At 41.7% G+C, this 26,885-nt stretch overlaps 13 protein-coding genes across 13 annotated transcripts; 6 read left to right on the top strand and 7 right to left on the bottom strand.

Moving 5' to 3' along the window:
* Positions 1-327: 327 nt before the first annotated feature.
* TDEL0G00520 (class I SAM-dependent methyltransferase) lies at positions 328-1,215 on the bottom strand (the record flags this gene model as incomplete). The annotated part of the gene is made up of 1 exon (XM_003682582.1): positions 328-1,215. The coding sequence occupies one exon, from the start codon at positions 1,213-1,215 to the stop codon at positions 328-330; it is 888 nt and encodes a 295-aa protein (XP_003682630.1).
* A 1,174-nt stretch (positions 1,216-2,389) lies between these two features.
* Positions 2,390-4,057, top strand: LCB1 (serine C-palmitoyltransferase LCB1; the record flags this gene model as incomplete). The annotated part of the gene is made up of 1 exon (XM_003682583.1): positions 2,390-4,057. One exon carries the CDS (start codon positions 2,390-2,392, stop codon positions 4,055-4,057), a length of 1,668 nt encoding a protein of 555 aa, XP_003682631.1.
* A 245-nt stretch (positions 4,058-4,302) lies between these two features.
* Positions 4,303-4,899, top strand: TDEL0G00540 (DUF2406 domain-containing protein; the record flags this gene model as incomplete). The annotated part of the gene is made up of 1 exon (XM_003682584.1): positions 4,303-4,899. One exon carries the CDS (start codon positions 4,303-4,305, stop codon positions 4,897-4,899), a length of 597 nt encoding a protein of 198 aa, XP_003682632.1.
* Positions 4,900-5,224: 325 nt separating this feature from the next.
* On the top strand, positions 5,225-5,902 carry EFG1 (Efg1p; the record flags this gene model as incomplete). Its single annotated transcript, XM_003682585.1, has 1 exon — positions 5,225-5,902. One exon carries the CDS (start codon positions 5,225-5,227, stop codon positions 5,900-5,902), a length of 678 nt encoding a protein of 225 aa, XP_003682633.1.
* Positions 5,903-5,953: 51 nt separating this feature from the next.
* On the bottom strand, positions 5,954-11,833 carry SLH1 (RNA helicase; the record flags this gene model as incomplete). Its single annotated transcript, XM_003682586.1, has 1 exon — positions 5,954-11,833. One exon carries the CDS (start codon positions 11,831-11,833, stop codon positions 5,954-5,956), a length of 5,880 nt encoding a protein of 1,959 aa, XP_003682634.1.
* Positions 11,834-11,966: 133 nt separating this feature from the next.
* On the bottom strand, positions 11,967-13,067 carry JNM1 (Jnm1p; the record flags this gene model as incomplete). The annotated part of the gene is made up of 1 exon (XM_003682587.1): positions 11,967-13,067. The coding sequence occupies one exon, from the start codon at positions 13,065-13,067 to the stop codon at positions 11,967-11,969; it is 1,101 nt and encodes a 366-aa protein (XP_003682635.1).
* A 461-nt stretch (positions 13,068-13,528) lies between these two features.
* HER2 (glutamyl-tRNA(Gln) amidotransferase subunit HER2) lies at positions 13,529-14,923 on the top strand (the record flags this gene model as incomplete). Its single annotated transcript, XM_003682588.1, has 1 exon — positions 13,529-14,923. One exon carries the CDS (start codon positions 13,529-13,531, stop codon positions 14,921-14,923), a length of 1,395 nt encoding a protein of 464 aa, XP_003682636.1.
* A 40-nt stretch (positions 14,924-14,963) lies between these two features.
* On the bottom strand, positions 14,964-18,848 carry YTA7 (chromatin segregase YTA7; the record flags this gene model as incomplete). Its single annotated transcript, XM_003682589.1, has 1 exon — positions 14,964-18,848. The coding sequence occupies one exon, from the start codon at positions 18,846-18,848 to the stop codon at positions 14,964-14,966; it is 3,885 nt and encodes a 1,294-aa protein (XP_003682637.1).
* A 462-nt stretch (positions 18,849-19,310) lies between these two features.
* On the bottom strand, positions 19,311-19,793 carry GOT1 (Got1p; the record flags this gene model as incomplete). Its single annotated transcript, XM_003682590.1, has 2 exons — positions 19,311-19,624; positions 19,772-19,793. 2 exons carry the CDS (start codon positions 19,791-19,793, stop codon positions 19,311-19,313), a joined length of 336 nt encoding a protein of 111 aa, XP_003682638.1.
* A 1,135-nt stretch (positions 19,794-20,928) lies between these two features.
* HUA1 (Hua1p) lies at positions 20,929-21,489 on the top strand (the record flags this gene model as incomplete). Its single annotated transcript, XM_003682591.1, has 1 exon — positions 20,929-21,489. One exon carries the CDS (start codon positions 20,929-20,931, stop codon positions 21,487-21,489), a length of 561 nt encoding a protein of 186 aa, XP_003682639.1.
* A 166-nt stretch (positions 21,490-21,655) lies between these two features.
* FOL2 (GTP cyclohydrolase I) lies at positions 21,656-22,387 on the top strand (the record flags this gene model as incomplete). The annotated part of the gene is made up of 1 exon (XM_003682592.1): positions 21,656-22,387. The coding sequence occupies one exon, from the start codon at positions 21,656-21,658 to the stop codon at positions 22,385-22,387; it is 732 nt and encodes a 243-aa protein (XP_003682640.1).
* A 111-nt stretch (positions 22,388-22,498) lies between these two features.
* TDA1 (protein kinase TDA1) lies at positions 22,499-24,112 on the bottom strand (the record flags this gene model as incomplete). Its single annotated transcript, XM_003682593.1, has 1 exon — positions 22,499-24,112. The coding sequence occupies one exon, from the start codon at positions 24,110-24,112 to the stop codon at positions 22,499-22,501; it is 1,614 nt and encodes a 537-aa protein (XP_003682641.1).
* A 518-nt stretch (positions 24,113-24,630) lies between these two features.
* Positions 24,631-26,745, bottom strand: TDEL0G00640 (uncharacterized protein; the record flags this gene model as incomplete). The annotated part of the gene is made up of 1 exon (XM_003682594.1): positions 24,631-26,745. One exon carries the CDS (start codon positions 26,743-26,745, stop codon positions 24,631-24,633), a length of 2,115 nt encoding a protein of 704 aa, XP_003682642.1.
* Positions 26,746-26,885: the final 140 nt, after the last annotated feature.

The following is a 26,885-nucleotide window of genomic DNA, read 5'->3' on the forward strand; positions in this document are numbered from 1 at the left end:
TGCCCCGGTCAGCACAAGTGAATCAATAAACAATGATACTTAGCAACCCATGCAGAGGAAGAAGTTAGACGTTAAAGCGAAATGTGATTTTCAAGTTTAAACGTCGGTACCTACATGACAGCATTATGACATGACTGTTGCAAGGTGAGTTGAATTGCTTCAAAATACATAGAATTTGCTCGAGTTATAGTATTGTTTAGCAGATAATTTATGACTGCACTTATTCACCATATCATAATGCAAACAATAAGCAAGGATGACATTGTATTTGGAATCTGTTAAAAAAGTGAGCGGCTGTCACAACATGGTCGAATATAGTAGGAGTCATTATATCCGTCTAGCAAACTTGTAGTATGTGCTGTAAGCTACTCGAACTTTTGTAGAGGCCGTGAGTTCGGGATAAACCTTATTAACATTCTTGATAAATTCATTACCCAATTCTGGCTTCGAGCCGCCAAACTTCTTCTGCCATGTGTGATAGGCACTCCACGTTCTTATGTTAGAGGCGTATTCTGCCACTGTCATCTCTCTAATGATTAGCAGCGGCTTTTGTGGGAGCTCAGAGGCTGCTGTAGATCGTAGTGTAGTAGCTTGTAAGGAAAAGTCTTCGATATCGGTAAAGAATTTGGGATCAAAACTCCATTTGGCTAGCATTTCACGAGCAATAGTCCGACCAGGTTCGTCCCACAAGGACCCCAACTTCTCTTTACCATACGATACATCATTAATGATAGCGTCAGTCTTTGGATAATCTAAGAATATGGCATCTCCGTAACCAAATATTGCAATTGTTCCTCTAGAACGTAAATTAGAGGCCACAGCGCCTTGAAATCGCTTTTCATCGAAATAATGGGCACATTCTGCAGCTGTAATCATATCCACAGTCTGTTGATTCTTGTAATTCGGTCCTAGAAATGCAAAGTCGTCACTCGAGGACACATAGAAGGATAAACGATTGTCATGTACTGTGTTAGACAGTTGATTAGCCGTTTGTATCATTGCTGGAGAAAGATCTGTTCCAATAATCCTGTCAAAAGCTTTCCATTCGCCAGCCATTTGGATAGTAGCAGTACCAGGACCACAACCGACATCTACAAGCAAACGCTGTTTGTCCTGATGGTAATTGTCCAGGATTTGAAAGAATTCATTGGGATAAGTTGGTCTACATCTTTCATATCGATCAGAATTGAAGTCAGTTTGAGCAAATGCTGACATGTTTTAATCTTAGATCCTCTTTTCACTCCACGAATTTCATCTATAATTAAGTAGACCCATTAAATAACCATAGAATTGGCAGTGATTATTCAATTTGGGGGCTCCCTGGTATCGCGTAGTAAGGCTCAGTGGCGTCCAACATCAGAATAACCCCAGGTTTGAATTCTCGAGAAGCAAATGCCAAGCTATCAATCTATTTTTTGATCGTATGTTCTCTGTACGAGACATTGCATTAGATGCGCTAGAAACAAGTCTTGGCATTGACTAAGGTAGTCCGCGTTAATTGACGATCTTGAACAAGAATAGATCATTAGGGTTGCAATAATAGAACGCTAAAATTAGACGGTCATTGCCGAATATGTTGGCACGGAAATACACTACCTACTCACTCAAGCTCAATACATAATCACGATCTCTACCCCAGACTACTAATTATAGCGTAAATTGTGAAAGATGCAGGGTACTGAGTAGTTTCAGCATTCAACTGAGAAATAAACACACTGAATTGCTAGATTTTTTACTCGTCAGGCCGCAATGCTCAAATAGTAAATAGATCTAAATAACTATTTCGAGCCTTGACGACCACTTGATAGGTACGTTGAATTTGTATCGCTGATGGCCTAATTTGCATTTCAAGAAACTTGACTATTGAGATCCCAACTTGGTAAAGGTGATCGCTCAGATTCTAAAGCTTCCTATGCAAAGAAGTTAGATATCTTCGATAACTATTGGGTACAAATTAATTTTTGGATCATTCAAAAAATTCCATAGATCGAGCAAGTAAGGTAGAAATCAACAAAAAAGCTAGCTGGATAAAACTTAACTCGCTAAATAAACTCATTGCAAGATAACTGGAACATATGGTCCAAATATAGGTCCTTTGATAGTTCTGCCATCAACCGTAGAAAGTTACACGGCTTAAACTTCACATAAATAAGTACAAATTTTTCAAATGTTTGAGCCATAGACCAAGCCACCGCATCAACATGCACCAATTGGTTTCCAAACTAGCCTTCTTCAGCCATCTAAACGTCTTGTAATGCCTGCTTTTATTTTACCCTCTTTTTGCGCCTTGTTTGACCAACGCGAAGAGTGAAAAAAGTCGCTATTAAAGCATCACTACTTGTGAAAAGTAGCATCTCGACAGGCATTTCGAGGCGTCTGTTTGCTTAAGATGGCCCATATTCCACAGGTTTTGCCCTCGTCGATTCCAATCCCTAGTTTTGTGGTTAAGACGTATTCCTATGTGTGGTATTACTTGTATGCCATACTAATGAAAATCCCTGGTGGTCCTTACGTGATATCGTACGTGAGGAAATCTCATCAGGATGATCCTTACCGTACTGCAGTGGAGATTATACTGATTCTGTATGGGATTGGTTATTATTTGTCAAAACCGCAACAAAAGACTGGTTTACAGGGTACGAAACCCAATTTGACGGAACAAGAAGTGGAATTATTAATTGAAGATTGGCAACCAGAATCAATAGTGGATGAATCCGCTATGGAATTGCAACGTTGGAGGCTTGAGAAAATGCCTGTGCTGGAAATGGGAGAGAATGAGAACCGTGTGACAGTAACCCGTAACGAAGGCTCTGAGAGATATACTGATGTGTTGAATCTGGCTTCGAACAACTTTCTGCAATTGGCTGGCACTCCCGAGGTTGTTGAAATCGTCAAGAAAACTATCAGGAATTATGGTGTGGGTGCCTGTGGTCCCGCAGGTTTCTATGGGAACCAGGATGTGCATTACAATTTCCAGTACGCACTGGCAGAATTCTTTGGCACTGAGGATGCAGTATTGTATGGTCAGGATTTTTGTGTGGCTTCATCCGTTCTTCCTGCATTCACCAAGCGTGGTGATCTGATTGTTGCGGACGATCAGGTATCTATTTCGTCGCAAAACGCTTTGCAATTGAGTAGATCCACCGTCTACTACTTTGAGCACAACAACATGGAGTCTCTAGAAGCACTGTTACAAGAATTGACCGAAATGGAGAAGAAAGAGAGGTTACCAGCGATCTCTAGAAAATTCATTGTTACAGAAGGTCTATTTCACAACTCTGGTGATATTCCACCTTTGCCCGTGTTGACGCATTTAAAGAACAAGTATAAGTTTAGGCTATTTGTTGATGAAACTTTCTCACTTGGGGTTCTGGGAGCCTCCGGTCGTGGTCTTGCCGAACACTTCAACATGGAGCGTGCCAGCTCCATTGATGTCACAATCGGTTCGATGGCCACAGCATTGGGTTCCTCAGGTGCGTTTGTTCTCGGTGACCACGTCATGAGTCACCATCAGCAGATTGGTTCCAATGCCTACTGTTTCTCTGCTTCGTTACCAGCATACACTACCACTGCAGCAACCCAAGTACTCAAAATCATGGACAGAGACAACTCCGCAGTGACTCGTCTGCACCAGCTTTCACAACAGTTGCATGATTTCTTTAATAGCGACTCCCAGTTGTCCGACTTCATCACGGTGACATCCCACGAAAGATCTCCAGTGCTGCACATACAACTCACACCAGAACTAAGGTCTTCCAAATTCAACTACACGGCACAAGAGCTTTTCGAAACGGTCTCACACCTTCAGAAACGTTGTGTGACGACCAAATTCGTCGAACCATACGAACAAGAAGAACAGTTCCTACAATCGATCGTCGACACCCTGCTGTCCCAACACGGTATCCTTATCACAAGAAATACGATCGTACTAAGACAGGAGACCTTACCCGTCGTGCCCAGCCTAAAAGTTTGCATCAATTCCAACATCGAAGACTCCGAGTTGACCACCGCGTGCAACGCTATCAAGGCCTCCATCCTCCACTATTGTTCCCACTGAACGGCATCTCGCATACACATATTATACAACAATATATACACGGCCCAGAGGCCTTCAATTGGATAATTCTTCAACTTTGGAGAAACCAGTCACGTTATGTTCTTCTTATAGCGATGCTTCGCCACGATCGCCTCTCTGAATTCTCTTTCAATGAATACAAACAACTTCATCAAAACAGTTAAACAATATACAAAAGCTCCTGAAAGCTTTAAAGGTTTGTCGTTCGCTTGTCAAGGTTAGTAAAGATGATGCACTTTAGGAAGAAGTCAAGTAGTTCCGGTAACTCGGATGGCAGTGGTGGTCATGGGGGTCAACAAGCAAAAGTTCAGATTTCCAGAGAGGATGCCGACCGTTTGAAGATTCGTACTGGTTCTATTGCAGATCCTATATTGGAAGCTGTTCAGGAGGCCCAGCCTTTTGAACAGGCAGCAGAGACTTTCCAGGATAATATGAATAGGAAATCATATTTCTCAGTGGATGGATCCGGAGTTCTACGTGATGTGTTTGGACAACCTATTAACCAGCCAGACGTCTCTAATCCAACTAGAGCAAGAGATGAGAGACCATTGGATACGATCAGAAGTTTTGAGTATGCAGTTTCAGGAGATCCAAGTTGGGCCCAACAATTGGAAACACCGCAATACGGGTTCCGAGTGAGACCTGATTTCCCCTTGTTTGCCTCGAATCCTTATGGTGCACCTCAGGGTATGGCTCCGCAACAGCAAAGTTATGCTGAACAAACTGTGTATCAGGCTCCAGTCGATACGGGGGAGCAGCAAAAGAAAAGAAAAGAGAGGTTTCTTTGGAAGGAAGAAGAACAAGAACTGATAAAAGCTTATTGACAACTTTTATAGAGGTGTGCGCAGGTATCGTCGCCTTCTCTTTTGATCGTGCGAATTCCTTGGAAATTTGGTGAGGGCCATTTTTCTTATTTTATGATATATAGTTTTAGAAACGGTTACTGTCAAGGACTGGAACCAACAAGTCCAGTGAGATAGGCGGATAGTATTGTTTATATTGATTTGTTTGTTATTATATTTCTGTTAAGCGATGAGGTGGAAAAAAAAAATCTAAGAAAATTTATTAAATATTGACTATAATTGACTATAATTGAAGCATTTCATATACTGACCTTGAGTTTTATTAAAGGACTGCCACGATCCCAGGATGGCCTACAATGCGCAGCAAAATAAGAGACTTCGTAGCAAGGGTAGCTCGCTAGAAATGGCACAGTTTATCGACGCTGGAGCGAACAAGATCAAGAAGAGAATAAGAGATTTGGAGAGGCTACTTTCAAGGAAAAGAGATTCCTTGCCAGATACGATTATTGTTGAGAAGGAGAGAACATTGGAAGCACTAAAATTCGAGCTTGAAAACGCCAAGTTGAAGAGCAAGGTAAAGGACAATGCAAAGAAATATCATATGGTCCGCTTTTTTGAGAGAAAGAAGGCTCTAAGGAAATATAAGAAAGCTTTAAAAGCAGTTGAGGAGCTTAAGGAAAATGAGAAATCCAAAGACGCTCTTTTGCAAAGCAAAATTGATCTTTGTTATGTCGTAAACTTCCCAAAGACCGAAAAATACATTGCTCTATATCCTACAGGCGAAGAACTATCAGATAAAAGTGGTCTAGAAAAGACTGAACTACGGAAAAAAGCATTCAGGGATCTAATCGCTAAGCAGCTGGAAGAAGGAACCTTGCCAGTATCCTTAGAGGCCATTTTAAGCGGTAAGAGACTTGACAAAGAAGGGTCCGGTGTATCACTTGTAGAATCAAATGTTGAGAAGAAAGAGCAATCTCCTGATGAAAAGCATGAAGAGGAGGAAGAGGATGAATTCTTTGAATAGATTTGTAATTTTATATAAACTGCACATACCATAGATGTTTGGCTTTCCAGTCTATTTCAATTGGTACTCTAGCTCGTACTTGAGATCCAGAGCGTCATTGATAATCAAAAATGTGAGTTTCTTACCCATAAGTTCCTCTGGTACAATGAAATCACAGATGATTTTAACCTCTTTGCCATGTTCTCTAGGCTGACATCTCTTTATCATCATGAGCTCATTTCCTTGGTATGCAATAACGAACCAGAGTTCCTTTTGCATCTTCGGAAATTTCTCACAATAAACTTCAAAATGTTTGTTCCATTTAGACCCAGCATGTTTTGCAAAGATGACTAACTTCTCAGCATTTTCTTGTTCCTCCACCTGGATATCAGCTAACACTGGTAGTCTTTGACAAACATGCAAAAACTGCTTCCTCTCATCTTCATGCACATTCAACGTATTCATAACACTTTGCAACTTCTTGTATCCCATTTCTCCAATTTTTTGCAGAGAAAGCAATGGTTTGGCTTCAACCTCTTTGATGATGAAACCTCTCTCGTCAAACAAATTCTCATCTCTTCTAGTTAAAGAACAGCCTGGTAAGATACCCACTGGATCGTCCTCATACCAGTATCCTTGCTTAACGCTCTGCATGCATTTGATAATCGTAAGCACAGTGCTCAGATAACCCAGTTCACTTGCTACATCAACATAGGCCTGCAAGATACGCAATGACTGATCCAGAACGGAGATAGTATCCTGAATGTAGTCCGCAATAGGAAGATTGACGCGACTTAGGTGAGCTTGGAGCAATAAGAATGCCTTGATATGTGGATCGAACATGTTGATTTCATTTTGGTCATTAAAGGTGCTTTCGACTGAGTATCGTGATTGAGCTGACATCTCAACATTCATGATCATTTCACCGCCTCTAACCGGCAACTCGTTGAATTCTTCCGCCAACGAAAGCCATTTCAATACCTCCTTGAATGAAGCTTTATCATGAATTTGACTTAACAAAGTGCGAATGGTCTTGTGGGAGAGGTAGTAATATGACGCTATACTCAAAAATGGCGTACATTCAATTTCTGTGCCGAATGTTTCCACACACTGAGACTTTTCTAGATTACTGATTGTTGTGTCAATAAGCGCACTCAAGGCTTTGTTAACCCCCGCTGTTGTTGTATCTTCCTCAATTCCATAATAAGTTGGATTATGATGGGCCCTTCGGAAGAAAAATGTCCAGTTCAAAAAGTCCATCGCTTCCTGCTTGTTGGAGATAGCGCCAGACGCAATTTCAGCACCAACATGGTCATCAAGCACTTTATGCAAAGACGATTCGACAGGAAAACCAACGTTGAGGAAATATTTATAGAACATTTTCTTTGCTTCTCTGGTGTAAACAATTGCTGTACCAGTAGTATCGTAAGCAGGTCTTCCCGCTCTACCCATCATTTGCAGTATATCCGTCAAGTCCATGTCCCTGTAACCCTCGATCTTTGAATCAAAAAACTGAGTACCTTTTATGATAACCAGGTGGGCCGGTAAATTCACACCCCATGCAAGGGTAGATGTGGCGATAAGAATTTGAATTTTATTCTTCTGAAATAGCTGATGAGAAATTGTTCTGTCCTTTTCAACCAAACCTGCATGATGCAGACCAATACCGAATTGTAAAGATAGCCTTAATGTATCATCCGTGATCTGAGATAGATAGTAACGCAGCTCTTCATCATCGTCAATATTCAAGAATCTTCTTGGATTATCCTCCATACCACAGAGGTGAATGAGGTCCAAAGCAGTCAATCTCGTCTGACGACGGGAAGCAACGAAGATTAGTGCTGGCTTATGAGGAGAATGTTGCTTGATGGCCATGAATGCTGGCTTATTCATAGTTTTCATCAATGGACAAAAAGCCAAGTTGTCTGGGAAGCCATCAATATACATTTTCAAAGGAACAGGACGCACACTCGATGGAAAATTGTAAAGACCACGCGATTTCACGCCTAACCAACCGGCCATATCATATGCGTTAGATACTGCAGTGGACATACCCAATAACCTGACTGGCTGCCTTGTACGGGATGCAATGTAGTTCATACGACTCACAATCATCTCCAAAATAGGACCACGATCACTAGCTAAGAGATGAATCTCATCCATAATAACAAGCGAGATATCCTGAACAAATTGACGAGTTTGCCAGTTACGAGAGATACCGTCAAACTTCTCGGGAGTCGTGATTACGATAGTCGAATCCCGAATATCTCGGGGATCAGGTATAGAATCACCAGTAAGTTCAACCACCCGGTCCCCGGTAACCGGGGTTATCCTTTTTCTCCAGTCGTCAACTCTTTCACGCACCAAGGCTTTCATGGGGGCGATATAAACTATTTTTTTGCCAGGATAATCTCTGAATGCATGCCATATTGCCAGCTCTGCGACAACAGTTTTACCTGATCCTGTGGGCGAACCAACAAATACGTTTTCGTTGGTATTGTATAAGGTATGGAACGTCATAGTCTGCATGGGATTGAAATATTTGAAGGGATAGATGGACTCCACCAGAGGATTTTGGAGAGCCTGGATTGGAAGCGGCCTTAGTCGTTGCAACTTCGTTTGCAAAGTTTCATTGTGAGGTCTGATCAAGTGCTGGAATGAAATAACATGGACAGATTCGCAACCAATCCAATTATCTGATACCGCTTTCACAACTACTTGGGGGGGCAGAGGGTCTGAAAGAGGTATCATGAAGTCCATTTCATGTGAATTCGCGAGTTGCCTCTTGTTCAGTATAAACTTTTCAAAATGCAATATTTGGGATTTATCAGATTCTTCAATTGTGACCCAGAAGAACTGGGCCTCTCCATGAATTCTATAGTCCCAAGCAAAATTGGGACTTAGCGTAACGTGGATTCGCATGACATTCGCTGTAATTGGAAATATCTCAGCGTCGATGTCAATCTTTGGAAATTTGTTAAGAATGCTGAATAGTTTACTGCCCATCTTCCTGTTGTGAACCAATTCTCCAAGCTCTTCGGGATCGAGATCCAATAAATGCTCCATAGAAGGATTTTTACTTCTAATCTGGCGTAGTATGTTGTCAGGAAGATCGAATTGGCAAAGAGGATGGTCAAATGTCCAGATTCTTTTCTCAATGGATTTGCAAATATCCAACATAACCTTTGCAAATTTACCCCATCTTCTATTCATGCCGATTAAGAAGAGGGCTCGACATATTCTTGCCGAATTCTGAGCAACATAGTTCGAATCTGATGCTAAAGCTGAATCCATAATACGAGTCTGCGAAATGTAGGCCTGCAGCAGCAGATTTGTCTTCCCCTGAGGAGTGTCCAAATTCCCACCGATTTGGCATTCGGCGGCTGTCTCTGAGAGTCTTGCGAGTTCCGTAGCCTCTTCTTCTCGAAATTTGATTCCATCAAATTCACTACTGTAACTGATCATGGACAGTACATCAGCTTCGGTAGCTCTTGGGTCGCACATCTGATTGAAAATCTCAACAGATTCGTTCAGTAAGTAAAAGTCAGATGAAACACGCCCAAGATCTTTAGGTATAAAATTTAGTTGGACTTCATCATAAACAATCATTTGCAGAGTGTGTAGTCTTTTCGCTGCATTAACGATCATGGTCTTTCTTTTATCGTATAATTGTGGATCTGAGGCCACTTCTTCCCAATCAATACCATAAGTAAAAGGGTTCTTTCTCATCCTGACAAACATGTAGGTGTACCCCAGCCATTGCACCGCTTCTTCCACATTTGTGACACTTCCTAAAGAGATTTCTGCATTTAAATTATCAACCAGTTTAGAACCAAACTTTGATTCAATAGGATGTTGCTGAGTCAGTAAGGAGACATAATCATCCAGAGAATCACTTGAAGTACATAAAATACCCGTACCGTTGGCGGATCCGAACCCAGGTCTACCAGCACGCCCGAAAATTTGAATCACATCGGATATTCCAAGATTCGTGAAACCACCTTTTTTAGAGTCGTAAACTTGAGTGCCCTTGATTATAACACAATCAGCGGGCAAGTTGACACCCCATGCCAAAGTTGCCGTACAACACAAAACTTTGATTGCACCATCTTTGAACATGCGTTCAGTTAAGTTACGGTCAGTACGTGCAAGACCTGCATGATGAACACCAAAACCGAATTGAAAAATCTCCTTGATATCCCTGTCCCGATTTTTTGCAAGTTCTTTTGCATACTTGGTCTGCATAGTTGGATCGGGAGCAAAGAGGTCTAATTCACCGTTTGACTGCGCCATACTTATAAAAGTCCTGGAACTCCTGACTGTGTCCTTCCTTGAATGCACAAAAACCATGACTTGGTATCCATTTTGAATCATCTCAATCAATTTTTCATATGATACTTTATCAATGTTCTCTTTACATTGCTTACTACCATCTTTACCTCTACAACCCAACAGTTGCTGCTCCAAAGGTTTTGGGCGGAAAGACTGGTCGAAGTAAAACATCCCAACCTGTCTGTTAACACCCAAGAAGTCTGCAACATCCATAAAGTTAGGTAATGTAGCAGATAAACCTATGATACGGATCATGGACTGCGAACTTTCGACTTGTCTTAGAGTTCTTGCAACCAGAGTCTCGATGACTGAACCTCTGTCTTCGTGCAAGAGATGTACCTCATCTACAATGAGGAGTTTGACCTTGGAGACTAAACTATTGTCACCATTCGCTTTTCTAGTTACGACATCCCACTTTTCCGGAGTGGTTACAATAATTTGGGTCTCCATAATCTCACTCTTTTTTAGCTGCATATCACCAGTCAACTCTCTAACCTTGATATCGAAGCATGATAACTTCTTCTGAAATTTATCGACAATTTCAGCTGCCAATGCCTTCAATGGAGCCACGTAAACCACTTTAAAATCATCGTATTGAATATCAATGTCCCCTAACTCATTAATAATGGAAAATTGCTTAATAGTATTGATAATAGTCAAGAGGGCAACATCAGTCTTACCTGCACCAGTTGGAGCGCAAATCAACATGTTTTCATTGGTTTCATACGCCACTGGATACACTAATGTTTGAATCTGATTCAATGTCTCGTAACTGAAGACTGCCTTACAATAGCGATCAAGATCGTTCACCTTCAGTAGCTTTGTATATAGCGATTTTCTGTGAGCCGCTTGGTCTGCTGCAGGAATTCTAATTTCTTCATGTGTTTGGAGAGAAGATCTGGTTGTCCCCACTGGCAGAGTATACTTCTGACCCGAGACAGAGAGTATGGAAGATCCTCCCTGCTCATACTTCCTGAAAACATGAGGATATTTGACAACTTTTTCTGCTGCATTCAGTTTTTGATTCTTGGCTAGGTATGCATTCTCTGCAACCTGCTCTTTCATTTCTCTATTTGTCATTAGCCTAGAAGAGCTGTCTGGATTCAAAATCAGATGTAATGTTTGATCTATAGGTTGAGATGCAAGCTGTTTCTTGGACTGTAACACAAACGATATGATCTCTATATTTCCTGCTCCCAAAAGGTTGAGAAGCTCAGATTCTAGTTGACTTTTATCCTGAGCATGTAAAATTTCCAGAATCGATTCCAATAAAACATCCTGAGGTAAAGGACTGGAGCAGTTCTGAATCAAACGTAGCATTTTCCTGTAGGTAGCCTTTGAGCTCCCTTTCTTGTGGGATTTTAAGACAGAGTTGAGTTTCTCAAAGCTTAAATTTTTAAACTCTTCAAAGATAGCATCCCAGTCGTTCTTATCCTGGGCCAAAACTGTGAGAGCCATCTTGTTATCCACAGACTTACTGCTGGTTTTTCCCTTTCCGTCATTTTCGTGAGGTGATGTTCTCTTCATTCTCTCAAAGCTCAAGGACTCTGACACCTCTGCCATGACCTGCATGGCTTGCATATACGAGCCAGCTGAGTCCACTGAGTATTGGGTACTCATGACAAATGGATTTCAAAGGCTTCTTGCTGACTTCAACGTATTGCAGTCTATATTCCATTAAGATCCAACTTACCTTTATATTGAAAACCTTCGTCAAGAAGCTCGATATTTCACGTGATGGAGAAGGCACTATTCAACAACTGTTAGAAGGCCTTATTCTGTCTTCTAGCTTTGCCACAGTATGGTTGAAATATTTGATATTCTCTTCCAGCTCAACTTCCTGTGCAGTGAGCTTCTGTTCCATGGTTTGTGTGACTTCTTCCCACTGTTGAACTTGCTTCTGTAAATCTTCAATTGAAACATCAATTGTTCTTATTATGTTTAGGCTCTCGGTTTGCTTCATGCTGATCCCATTGATTTCCTTGATCCTGTTGGTCAACTGGGGCAGTATGGGCCCGTATTTTTTCAGGACACCAAGGTAACGGTACAACTCATTGACTCTGGACTCTTGAGATTCCATTTGGTCTACTGCATGACGATGCAATACACGATCGTCCTTAGACTTTCTTCCTAGGAGGGAATTTTCGTACTCTTTTTCAATCTCTTGTACTCGCCTATGGAACTGATCCAGAGTTTCGCTATCATTGTGTATTAGTTTGGCTTGAGCTGCTAATTCACCGAGTTCTGTGGCCAGTGACTTATCGGTGAGTTCACGAGGACCTACCAATGTTTCTATATTGTGCACTCTTCGTTCCAAATTCAATAATCTTCGCATATCCTTTGTGTCAAATGCAATGCATGGAAGGGATATCATCTCTAACTCGCCATCCGCCTCTAATTCTTCAGTTAGGACTTTACGAATAGTTCCGAGCCGGTCTTTGTAAGCTTTAGACACCTGGGAATACAGACCTTTTGTATCTTTAAGTTTTTGAGCTGTTTGAGGGCTCAAATCGCGCAATTGATCCCCAGAAATGTCTTCCAGTTCTTTTTCAATGCGTAGTAGTCGTTTCTCTACTGATTCTGGAGCTATTGGATTGTTATAGGACGTATTGGCGATCACTAAATTGTTCATCAGCTTCTCCAGCCCTGGTCCCTCCATCATCTTTCGTGTCTCCTTGATAGGAGTAGCACTTTCATAGTCGAGAGAGCCTCCATAGTTAGATGGCTTGTCTTGTATGTCCTCTTGGTCGAGTTCCTCCAGCGCTGCGCATTCATAGACTTCCTGACCACTGGTGTCAATCTCACCCAAATCGTCAATGTTACCGTCATCTGCACTTATGTCTATGAATTCCATAGTGTACCGAATTGTAGGGTTTGGACCAATTGCAGAGTACGGATCTTTGTTTACTTCTTGAAGTCAGCTTAACTAGTTATTATCATTAAGGTCATCGCGTATCAAGGATACTGTCTTTTTTGACAGAGAAAGTATGAAGCATCTAACTTCATGATTCCTATTTACTCAAATCGTTCAATTGAGCATAGTCATGGCACTGCTCAATTTTAATTATTACTACTGTATTACTACTGTACTACTACTGTACTACTACGACATTCGCCTTTTTTTAAGAACTACACTTCGTTGACAATATTCTGGCTCACATTCCAACACAGATCAAGCTAAATTAGCTTTAAAAACTCATAAGGTTCGATATTGTTCTCTTTTTAGTATTATGAACGCTTTCTATACCGCTTTTATGCTTTATCGATTGTCTTCGTGATCAAAAAACGTTGTTCAAAAGTGCAAGTCAAGTAAACATGAGCTTGAAGACAGCTCTAAGTCGAATTAGATCCATACCTGAACTTCAAAAACGGTATAACATCTTCATAAATATTGATCCTTCGGCGGAGAAACGATTAGTGGATAACGCTGACAAGGAACTACCACTTTCACACTTGGTTGCCGGTATCAAGGACAACATAGTGACCAAGGATCTACCGACAACATGTGCGTCCAAAATATTAGAGACCTATCAGTCGCCATATGATGCTACTTGTGTGCGAAGATTGCGGGAAGCTGGTGTAGTGATTGCAGGAAAGACTAATCTTGACGAGTTTGGGATGGGATCGGGTGGTATCCACTCGCATTTTGGACCCGTGCTGAATCCCCTGTATCCTAGTACCAAGATAACAGCAGGTGGTTCATCTTCAGGTTCTGCTGCTGCTGTTGCAGCTGGAGCAGTTGATTTTGCACTTGGAACTGACACTGGCGGATCAGTGCGATTGCCAGCTGCCTTCAATGCTGTTTTAGGATTTAAACCATCTTACGGTCGAATCTCCAGATATGGTGTTGTTGCGTATGCCCAATCGCTTGATACTGTAGGAATATTGTCAAAAGGTATGCCTGTCTTGCGCAAAGTTTACAATGTTCTCAACGAGTATGACTCGAAGGATCCGACTTCATTGAGTAACGACTTAAGGAAGAAGGCTAATAAACTTTTTAAAGAAAAGGGAAAGCTCCGTATAGGTATTCCTCAAGAATTTCTTCAAGCTTCAATCTCCGCAGACTACAAGAACCTATTTTTTCGATTTATTAAAGAGCTAATGGATATGGGGCATGAATTTTACCCAGTTACTATTCCTTCCGTCAAAGATTCCCTACCTATATACTACACCCTCTCACCGGCTGAAGCTGTATCTAACCTCTCCCGATATGATGGTATAAGGTATGGAACAAGAGCTGACACGACAGATATTGAAAACGGAACACTTTTTGCGCCAACAAGAGCTAACTTTGGTAGAGAAGTTCAGGATAGAATCATTTTGGGAAACTATAACCTGTGCTCTGAGACTTTCAAAAACAATTATGTGAAGGCGCAAAAGTTAAGAGTAGGCCTGATGAACGACTTTGATGAGATTTTTAGAGGTCCTAACATCATTTCAAATTCAAAAGGAAATGTTTCTGGCGTCGATTTGATCATCAGTCTTACAGCCACAGGCCCTCCTTCTACAATTGAATCATTCACCAGCGCCGAAAATTCATCGCCAACCAATGAGTATTTGAATGATGTCTTCACTATGCCAATGTCTTTAGCAGGTCTACCTACTCTTTCCATCCCGCTTGGTAATGATGTTCCTCTTGGCGTTCAAGTCACGGCGCAATTCGCAGATGATGAAACTGTGCTGAATTTCGCTGATAGAATTGTAAATTAGATCTATGTCCCATGCAAATACTATATACATATTTTAATTATCAAATGCCTGTAATATATTCTTTGACCTTTACGGCCGTACGCGTTCTATCCCAGACGAACCGCTCTGTCCAAATTATTTCTGTTAAATCAGAGTGTAGCTTTTCGAGAGCCGAAACAGTGTAACCTTTAGTTTTTTTCACCAGTAAAATCACTATCTCCTTGAGCAAATCCTCGTCGACTATTAGTTCATGGGATGCGTCTGCATCTTCAGCTTCTGACTCAGAAGTTCTACTATTTTCCCTTTCACAATCACTTTCTGACTCTTTTGCATCCCCTTTCTCATCCTCTTCGGCCTCTTCATCACTCCCTTCGGCACTTGCGTGATCCTTGTTGTCCGCTTGAACAGTCTCTTCTTTCCTATTCACATTATGTTCTGAATGAGTTTGAAGCCCTGTAGCGGGATTGTCCATTGGAGTGGTTTGATGCTGTTCCTCACTTTGTTGTGCTGTAGATGAAATCTCTTCTTTTTTGGGGTCGTCGTCTGGTGATTGATCGGGTTGGGGACCAATCTCCTCCTCATCGTTGAATTGAAGTTGGGCTTGTAGTTGAGAACCTGCAGCGACGCCCTCGCTGACGGTATTGTCCATGATGTCCCCATTGGCTTCTGCATTCTTTAGCTGCTGTTTTTCCTTTTCGACTCTAACTTCTTCATCACGTAGGAAGAGCTCTTGTCTTTCCAGATCCCTTTGGCGAGTTGCCTTGCAGTCATGGATAAAATCAGCTGTAGACATTTCTTCAATTCCCATCTGCGCATTGGCAAACATTTCCGAAGCTTTGATTACTCGTTCTCTATCGCCAGTAGTAGTTGCATCACGGTATATGAGTTCGATGTCTTTGAGATATTGCTTGGGTTCAGAGTAGTATCCATTCCACAAACGTTCTTCTATCAGGTCTAGATCCATGTTGTAGAACCGACGACCAGAAGCTACCTCTAGAATCATATCATTGTCCTTCACATAAGCTGGCTGCCAATTGGGGTCTGTTTGAGGCTCAAAGAGATGAACCAGAAAAGCGTCGTCGACTGGAGGTTTCCTGAATCTCTTATAGCGACTTTTAAAAAGGTCCATGAGACCAGATAATTTTATCTTTAAAACATTCTTCAGTCGCAAGTCTTGACGCTGGAAAGATTTTAACTTCTTTCTAAGAGCATCGCATGAAGATTGCTCACTTTCATCTTTATTTTCGTCAGGTTTATTATCCTCCTTTGCTAGCGGTAACTTTGGAAGTGGTTTGCTCCTCTTCCTGTTGGTTATAAATGAAGTCGGTTTCATCCGTAGCAGTTGGGCAATGAAGCTAAAGTACTCTTTTCTTTGATGAGAGGTCGGCTCTTCTATATTGAGCACTTCTCTTCCAAACTCAAAATGAGCAATCGGTCCACTAAGAAGATCATTTTGATGTACTGTATCTGAAACTCCGAGAAGAAGAACTCTTTCATTTCCTTGCAAAGATCTTAGCAAAGTTGACAAAGTAAGAATGACAGATTCCGGAACTGCCCTGCACCAGACTTCGATATTCGGTATAAAGATTACCGAAGGTTGCCTTTTACGTGCCTCCAGAAAACTTTGGACAACCGCTGATTCAAGCGTTCTCCCACTGTCTGAAACGAGAGTCGCAAGGTCAAGTCTCTGAACGTTGAATTGTTCAAAATAATTGAGAATAGCCGATCCAATGTATTGCTGGCCATTTCCCGCTGGCCCAGTAAGTAGGAGTTTTGGGTTGCATATACGGGAGTTAGCGATTCGGTCGATCAAGGCACGATGAGCAAAACCACCAGTACCTTCGTTGGTCTCGGTATCATCCTCATATTCAAGATAGTGCTGAATCAAGGAAGAGCTACTTTTGACGAGATTGTCATCCTCAGGAAAGATTCTTTGCAATTTCATCTTGACCGCCTCGAATTGCATTCCCAGTAATGGTTTGAGTGACTCAGGGAGAGGTTGAGCCGTATTCCCCGTAGATCTAGCGGACGATGGAATAATCTTTTTCAAAGCCAGCATAAAGTCTCCAGTGCTTGTCTTTACTTGACTAGGGTCAACAACTAACTTCTCATCACTTTGATAGATTTGTGGATATTTTCTTTGGATACTCAATAAAGCGGCTTCAGTACAAAGAGCTCTCAAATCAGCACCACCGTAACCCTTTGTCAATAATGCTAAATGTTTTACGAAATCGTCCGATAGTGAAGTCTTCCAGCTCTTCGTATGAATTCTTAGAATTTGAGCACGCGATTCAAGGTTTGGCAACGGAAAATAAAACTCTCTATCAAATCTACCTGGTCTTCTCAGAGCTGGGTCAACTGCGTCCGGTCTATTAGTTGCACCGATTACAATCACTTGACCTCTGTTATCCATACCATCCATGAGAGCAAGTAAAGTTGACACAATACTAGCATGAATTTGTTCTTGTTTTGAACTTCTCACGGGTGCTAGACCATCAATCTCATCGAAAAATATGATAGCTGGTTGCTGCTTTTTTGCTTCTTCGAATAATAACCTTAGCTGCCTCTCTGCTTCACCTACCCATTTCGACAGTATATCGGCGCCTTTTCTCATGAAGAATGTTATCTTATGACCCTCTGAAGAACAACTAGCCGCCAGTGCACGAGCCATGAGTGTCTTACCCGTACCGGGTGGACCGTGAAACAAAACACCTCTTGGAGGGGTTATATTGAAATTCTGGTATAACTCTGGATACAAGAGAGGTAATGCGACCATCTCTTTCAATTGATCGATGAAATTATCTAGACCGCCAATATCACCAAACTTCACGTTCATGTCAACTCCCAATGGATCCAAATCTGCGATCTCTGGTTTCTTCTTTTTCTTTAAACTGTTCGATTTTGGCTTTGGAGTAGCACCCAGAGGCAAAATCTCGTCCTCCGATGAGTCGGAATCGATGAGTAATTTATTGTTCTCGCCAGATGGTCCATGATTATAAAAATTGGTGTTTTGCCCAAAGATCGTTGTAACATCGTTACCACCAAAGGGCCCACCTGTAGGGAACAATCGGCGTGTTGGCCCCATATTTTGGCTTGCATTCCAACCTCCGCGACCTCTACGAGGCGACGGATTCATGAATGATGATGTGTTTTGTCTGTTCGCATGTTCTTCGGCATTAGCCTCTGACAATGGTGGTGGTAACCTGTAGTTGACAGGTTTTGTCCTTTCTCGCAGTGATCGTTTCTCTCGTATTGGGCTATCTTCCTGTAACTCTCTAATCTCTTCTTCGAGAGACAAGGCCTCGTCGTCCAGATCGTGATGACGATGAACTTCGTCCTCATCATGATCATGCATTCGAGTTCTGCTTCTGAGCCTTCGAGACATCCGTCGAGGTGGTGTTTCTGGCCGCACACGTTGACGCGCCGATCTACGTCTTCTAGATGCCCTAAGGGCCACATCATCCTCATCCTCATCCTCGTCCTCGTCGTCAATATCATCGTCATCATCCGGATCTGCTACTACAAAACTCTTGTCAGCCATTCTACGTCGCCGCTTCACATCGTTCCTCCCATAAAACCCATCATCAGCACTATTTTCCGAATCATCATCATCATCCATTGCTTCACCTTCACCATCGTCCTCATGAAAACTCTCATCCTCTGCTTCTGGGTCATTCAGTCTCTTTTTAGGTACTTCTACCTCTTCTGCAGCGTATATCTCTTCCTTATCGACCTGCGGTTCTCTTGTATTTTCTTCCGCGTTTTCACTGTTCCCATCTTCATCATCTAAGTAATCAAATCCGGATTCTACCTCTGCATAATTAACTTTCCTCAATGATCTACTAGTGGTATGTATTATCCCATTACGGTCCTTTATTTCACCCAATTCTCCATGATCTGCTCTTCTTTCGCCCCCATTGTGGCGATCTCTCAAATGACGCCCCATCAGTCTAGTTCAAAGACCTTTAACCAGTCCTAATTGATGGCTCAAATAGCTCCTAATACCAATTTAACTGCTCTTAAAGGTGATCTTTTGGCATACAAAGGGCCTTTCAAAAGTTAGCTTGAAATTTCACATCACCTGCAACGGACTAATTTTGAGTCAAAATTTTTGACAACAAATTCAAAATTGAGCTCTAAGATGGCCTTTCGACAGCCATTTGAGCCTTGTGAAAGACCATTTGCATGCCAATTGCATTTTAATCTTACTCATGATACTGCATTTTAGCCACACCCCACTTCTTGCGAGTCAAACTGCCTTCTAGAATGCTCAAAGTGGTATGTAACATATCTCTTCTCTTCGATGTGAAGTGATAAAGGTCAGAAAAGATGATTTAATTGACTATATTATAGACACAGCTAATGTTAATTATCACGTGCTGCGTACTTGTATTATACACATTTATTCTTATACTGGTAGCACTCTGATACCGGCAAGTCTATCTACAACGGGTGCTACTGCTGGGTGTGATAGGATTGGTCCCACGATGGGTAAAGATCTGAGAAATTGCACTGCTACCCCGAAGAAATCGCCAAATAGACCTATGATGCCAAGGGATTCGATCAAGAACCCAATAAAGGTCCATTTAGAAAGAATTAATAACACGCCCAGTACCAAAAAGAACGATCCACGTCTCTTGTTTGGTCGTGTGAAGAAGATATAGGTCTTTTGAGGTCCAATGATCAGTAATACCCCGACTAGAAATAGAACATTTCCCAATGCTAGTAGTGCACGGTCAAAGAACGTAAACACGCCAAATGTAAAGAAGAGGAACCCACCAAATGTGAATGCAACTCCAAACTCTTAAAAAAAACGTTAGTAAACGCGTTGGGAATCGACAATTGATCGTGCGGAGTCGTATTACATACTTTGCGACTCAGATAGCCACATATCGCGTCAATAGGGTCAACTGGTCTGGTGCATTGTTAGTATGAAGAATCTTGGTTGGAATTTAACTAACATGCCTATAATCGTGCAACGCGAGCGGCAGCGATGACAAGTAGTAGAAGAATGTGTCAAACTGTGGAAAGAGCGAGTAAGGCTGCCATTGGGTTTCCCATTTACAATGATTTGATCGTTATGGCTTTAGCTTGTTTCCCAGTCGAAATTTTTAAGAGTCCAACTGGATGTGTGATCATAATTTCTTGTAATAATTATCGGTAGTAAATTGGTCTAGTCTATCATAATATTCTTTCGAATTATGGCGAATATAATATCAAGGCCTGTTGATAGTGCTGATAAATGCAGACCAAGTAGATGAGTGATTTATCTTTAGAGTATTAACGTGGTAACAAAATGTAATAGTATTCGAAATAAACTCAGCTACTGTCGACTTAATAAATAAGGCAGTTGTCGAATGAGCTTTTGGACAAATACCTTCCATGTATTCCACAGCGGCTGGCTCATCTGTGGATCGTGCCGCCTTTGTGCAGCGTAAATTGAACGAAGTAACAGGAGAGGAGGATTAAAATAACATTCTAGAGCCGAAGTACGAGTAGTACAAAAGGAAGAGGTTCACAAGTCAGCTTCGGCAATGCCATACCACGCATAATTCAAGTAATTTGCACTTTGGTTTAGGAGTAAAGAAGTTTAAAACTTAGGAAGCCCTTTTCACAAAGGATTTATACTCTTGTTAAACAAACAACATATATTTAACCATTTAGCTTGCTCCCTATTCTCAAAGTAAACCAATTTCGGAATTCATTAATTTTTAATATTATTACTCAAGATCAAACAGCCATTGCAGGGGTCAACATCGTAAGCTAAAGATACCTGTAAATCATAATTTCCTTGACAGAATCAAATTACTTGATTTTAATTGAATTTACTGCCAAAAAAGTTGAAAGGTTGTTAATATTATCTTAATGTCAGCACAGCATGATACCAGGGCCAAAGGTGTGTCGAATAGCCTGCTGATCTTGTTGCATATCCTTATTCGCATCACTCTCTACGCATGCGGATCATATAAAGACCCTGCTATGCACACTGCCTCGACAGATCACTTCACTAGAACCAAGTCGCCAGTATGCCTGGAGATTTACCCACTTACGAAGAAGTACTAAAAGAAGATGCCCAGCGGGTACAGAGTTCGCAATCCGCTCCTGCGCCAACTTCCCCACCACCTAGACCCGCTCGACCCGCTAGACCCAGTTCTTCGAAACCTACGGGACAACTACCGAGACCTACGCATCCAGCAGCTCCTGCACAGCCCAATCTTCCTTGGAGGTATCCACACGGATACCATTGCAGTAAGTGTAACAATTCAGGATACAAATTGAAGAACGGACGATCGTGTAAATCGTGTTGGCGTCGATTTGCTCCACCAAACAATTCGAATAGCGTTCCAGCACTTACCTACGGCAGGTCCTATCCATCCAGCTCCTACGGAATAAGGCCCATGTTCCAGGGCTCTGCTCCCATCGCGCAGCCATATAACTCAATGGGACAGCCTATAGTGGTATCTCCAGGTGACCCACGGCTTGGAGGAGTTCTATGTGGTGAATGTAGAGGTACTGGAAGAGTTACATTCCTATTTGATGAAGATATATGCCCACTTTGTCGAGGTATTGGAAGATTAGTGGCTTGAATAGCTTGTGCACGTGACTTTTCTTAATCTTCACAGGCAGTTTTTACAATTTTTCACTTTCGAGCGAAGAGTTGCTTGATCGTAAGCAGTCTTCGAAGGTTGCAAGGTCGACTGATCTGGTTTGTAAGGGCTTTAGTTTTCTAATACCCTAGGCAATTGATTGGAAATGTATCATCCACAGGTGGAAGCTTTACAGGCAAGGCAGGGCACTCCTTTGAACACGAGACCTGTGTCTCCGTATACTCTGAGGCTACCAGTCGATGAAGATGGATTCTCATGGCCCTCAGTTGGTACGCGAGAGAGGGCTCAGGAGTCTGAGGAGCAGGAAAACGCACGTATTGAAAGGATATCAGGAGCGGTAAAGACGATTTTGGAAGAATTGGGTGAAGATGTTACAAGAGAAGGTTTACTTGATACTCCAACCCGTTATGCAAAGGCAATGCTGTATTTTACCAGAGGTTATCAGATAAATATAATGGATGATGTGATTAAAAATGCAGTTTTTCAAGAGGATCATGATGAAATGGTCATTGTGCGTGATATAGAGATATATTCGCTGTGCGAGCACCATTTGGTTCCCTTTTACGGTAAAGTCCACATTGGATACATTCCAAACAAGAACGTTCTGGGTTTGAGTAAACTGGCTAGATTGGCGGAGATGTACGCTAGAAGGTTACAAGTCCAAGAACGGTTGACTAAGCAGATCGCTATGGCTTTGAGTGAAATCTTGAAGCCAATGGGTGTCGCTGTAGTGATTGAAGCCACCCACATGTGTATGGTCTCTAGGGGTATTCAGAAGACTGGGTCTGCTACGGTAACATCCTGCATGATGGGTTGCTTTAGAGCACACAGAACAAGGGAAGAATTCCTGAGTTTGTTGGGTAAGAAGAGCCTATGATACATGCATTCTATAACTTACTTACGCACAGCTACGAGAAATGGCAAGTACATTATACCGTAAAACAAAAACTAAATCTATATCACTAATCATCTATTCGAAGATCGGGGTTTAAATCATGATGCCCATATCTTCATCGTCATCGTCATCGTTCATATAGTCGTCAACTGAGGCCGTTTGATTGGTAACGTATACGCTGTTCGTTGAACTTTGTCTCGAAAGAGACTTTGGAGTACTCAAGTTTGATTTTGACTCGGGAGTTGTGCTGTAACAACCATTCATCAAAGAGTTGGTTGGAGGTTTTGGCTCTAGCACAAAAGTTGAGTTCAGTTTCGATTCCACAGTAGGCAAAGAAGCATTGGCATTTCTTAACGAGGTCATCGAAAGTGTCTTTCTCAAAGTTTCTCTCACTTGTCTTAAATTCCTATCGCGAGTTGACCGTGGTTCCAAATACAATGGAGTGCCCGATTTACTACTTTGTGCTGTTATCGAGGGTGAAGTATTGTTATTGATTGCCAAATATGCTAAAGTACTGGAAGATGTAGATCTCGAAGGTTGTCTCAAGGAATGTAATGACGAAGTGGAACCGCTTCTCTTGAGTGATTCGGGAATTTCAATTGCATTCGCATCAGCAGCAGATGTAGCGAAAAAATCTTTAACAAATGGATGGTGCTTCAGTAAAGCTGCTGATGGTCTCTTTGCTGGATCTTCTATGAAACAGCATTGTAAGAAACTCCAAAATTCTTTCATCTTAGGATCTGCCCGCATCTCTTCATCGACGTAGTAATCAACTTTTTGAATACACTCCAAAGTCTCCTCATCGTTATCACAATCAAATGGTGTGTAACCCAAAGCCATAAAATAGGTTAAAACCCCAAGAGCCCAAATGTCAACTGGATAACTATAGCTTTCCAATTTGGCGACTTCATTCTGCGAGAGGCTCCCTACACCTTTGCAACGAACAATCTCTGGTGCAATGTATGACATTGTTCCGACAAACTCTTTCAAACATGTCGAACTGGTATTAGAGTCAATCTGAGTAGCCAAGCCAAAATCAGCCAGGATAACATCGTGAGCTTTCAAATCGTAGTTGAAATCACCATGGTGCTCATCTGGCTCATTCTTATTGACTCTGGATCTGAAAAGCACGTTCTCAGCTTTCAGATCTCTATGAACCACCCCATTTGCATGTAAAAATTCCAAAACACTCAGCAAACAAGCACAGTAGGATTTCGCTTGTAATTCCAAGTCTAAAGAACCACTGTCAATAATCTTTTCATATAAATCACCTTTTTCACACAGCTGTGTGATCAAGGCAATACTTTCGGAAGTCTCGAAGAAATCGAACAATTGTAAAACATGATGGTGTCCTTCGAAAACGTCGAACGTACGGAATTCCTTCTTCTCCAGTTGTCTTACTTTATCACTCACCAATCTCAATAGTTTCACTTCACGCTGGATCAAGGGCAGTTTGCCCTTGATCATACTCTTATGAACCAACTTCATCGCATAGAGATCCTTGGTATAAACATTCATGCATTCCTTAACCACACTAAAATGTCCATCTCCTAACATGTTCCCTCTCGTAACGTATTTGCATGGCGCAGTACCTGGGCTCTTATCCAAGACAGGCCACGGAACGTAATCATCTGCGACTTTCCCCTCAGAATCTGGAGGAGTCGCTACAGCAGTTGTTGTTACCGAAGGCAACTGAGCAGTAGCCATCAAGTAATTTTTATTAATTTAATTGTTTTCTATACAGTTCTTTTGTAGGAAACTAGAAGATTGAAACGCCTCCAATTTAAATACATAATCGAAATTAGAAAATTGCAAATCTCACCAGATGATGTCGCAAACGACACATGCAGTAAACAAGAATGCTCGGGGGTGCTATCAGTAAACAGCAGACAACTATCTCTGCGATTTTTTCAGTTCTGGTTGCGCTTTGTCGTGATTTCTTCCAACACTTTGATGGAGAAAGTACGGTTTTCCCTTTTTTTCCGGTCCAAGCCCTCGAGTTTCCCCGAACTTCTTCCGATAATAATCCGAATGAGTGAGGTTGTTCCATGTGGGGACGTAGTTGTTCCTGCGGATAAACTGTCGTTGGGGGAAGTTTCTCCGCAGATGGGGCAGCCATCTGCATTCAAAAGAATAAAGGATAAAGTATTAAATAAATAATATTATTAAAAGAATTTTTGTTGGCATGTAAGACATGCAGACATGCACTTGCTTAGTAGCTAGTTTTACTTTAAATTCCAGTGCTTCAAACCGGAGTGCGAAAGTGCAGCACAGGTTGTTCTCAGTTCTGGAATTGGTAAGCAGTATCTTGTACTTTTGGAATGGGGGTTTTCTGGTTCTGTCTCCATGTTTAGTGACACAACAACACCTTTCTCAGTAATCGGGTATTGGAAGAAACCTTTCTCTGCCAATTTTTTGGTTGATTCTTCGCGGTAAAGACCGGTTGCCGGGGAGACAATGCCGGGCATAACTTTGTCTCCAATCTTGACGTTGTATAGCTTAGCTAAGTACTCATTCTTTAGCGCGTTCTCGACTGGAATGATATCGGACCAGTTTCTTCTATTCAGGAAACATTTCTCACGGCGGTTACCGGCTCCAGAGACTTCAATGTTAAACAATGGTACAGCGTCTTCGTCAGTTTCGTGGTCGAAATGGTGTACATTAGCCTTGGATTGCAACAAGGTGACCATTGGGTTTGGTGGTGGAGTATTGACCACAGCACTGGAGATTACATTGAACATCAATCTCAAGTCATTCTCTGGTTCGTTGTCTACCTTGGCATTGTGCTTTTCGTCTTCACTGGTATTGTACAAATGATGTCTGTGCCTCTTGGTCTTGAACCTGCCGATAGACGCGAGGTGAACGTCTCCGGATAGAATAGTGACCCTTACACCGTACTTGGCACCAAAGTCTTGCAAACGGCCCATCAACATGTTTCTTTCCTTTTTGTGGTGTCTGGCACACCAGTGATCGTTCAAATCGTCTAGCAACTCAATATCACCGTTAAAATCATTAACCAGACCACTTGCAAAAGCTGTTCTTCTTGATAACTTTCTTAAGGGAGATAGTAGCCTCGAGGAAAAGATCCATTCCATTAGTACCATTCTGGGATATGCGATGGGAACACCAAGCATGACCATTAAATGATCCATCTTGGCGGCTTGAGCTTCTTGAGCAAGCTTCTTAAATACAATTTCATAAGTCGATTCGCTCACAATCTCCTTTAATTTTCTCTCAGTTCTACAATCTAAACCGAGAAGACCCATCGTGGGGCCGATCCTGGTGAAAACAGAGTGATTAACCTCTTCGATGTACGGACTGGGCTTTTTACCAAGCAGCCAAATTGGATCTTCTAAATATGCTTCACGTTCATTTAAACTAACGTGATGTTGGAACAACATGTAGTATTTGTAGGCAAATTTACCAATAGAGCTGAAAACATCAGTCTTCATAAACGTATCTGAGTAAGAACCAAACCCATCGATAATATCGTGGTCGTCCCAAATATTGACCGAAGGAATTGTAGCCATTGCATAGGGGAAACATTTTTGAGTACACTTAGATTTTGGTGTTGAACCTCTCCAGTGACCATATCCATACCATTCGATATACTCTCTCAAGTAAAAAGCATCCAATTGCCTCCGAAATTCTGCATCCACCTTTGTTGTAAACTTGTGTATTAATTTCTTCCTCTGAGCCCATTCCTTTACTTTCTCACAGAAAACTTCAATACCATCTGAGTAGATTTGATCACCTCCTCCAAGCATAACGTTATAACGGACTTTAGCATGTTTATTCAAGATATCAAACCACATAGACCCTTTAAACTTGGTAGTGTCGACATTCAAGGAGAACCCATTACATGAATAAGAAATTGTGTTGAAATTAGTAGTCTTCGAAGGAATAAAAAACCGATAGTGCGGTTCATTCCGTCCATCAACACTATATTTCACCATTTGCTCAATATCAGCTAGTGGAATCTCAATATTGTATCTAAAGAAACGATACACGGACTCATCCCAAGTTTCTTCATGAAACAAAGTGGACTCAAATTCTCCATTGCGAGGTTTACTCGAAACTTTTAAATCAGATTTTAAAGAACAGCCCACAGTGAACTGAATTCTTGGGACGGCATCCTGCAAATCCCGTGTAACAATTAACACAGATCCATTATAAATTCCCAATTCATAATCTACTTTTTTTAATCTCAACACAGGTCCAACAACGATGCCACTAGATTCAATAGGTGAACCCTCGACACAACCATTACAACCCACCACGCTCTCGGCATAAAGCGACTCGGGATCCCAAGAATCAAACCAATTTTCACCGAAACTCATCCTGCTGTGCTATAATCAGCTAAGTACAAGCTTTAAAACTGGTTTAGGAGTGAATTGTAATTACGAAGGCATTCTTCAGCAAACATCAACATGGCGCTAGTAGACTTAGCCTTGTCGCTACCCTCCTTGTAACTACAATT

The sequence above is a fragment of the Torulaspora delbrueckii genome, chromosome 7, assembly GCF_000243375.1.
Source record: "Torulaspora delbrueckii CBS 1146 chromosome 7, complete genome".
Classification (NCBI taxonomy): Eukaryota; Fungi; Ascomycota; class Saccharomycetes; order Saccharomycetales; family Saccharomycetaceae; genus Torulaspora; species Torulaspora delbrueckii.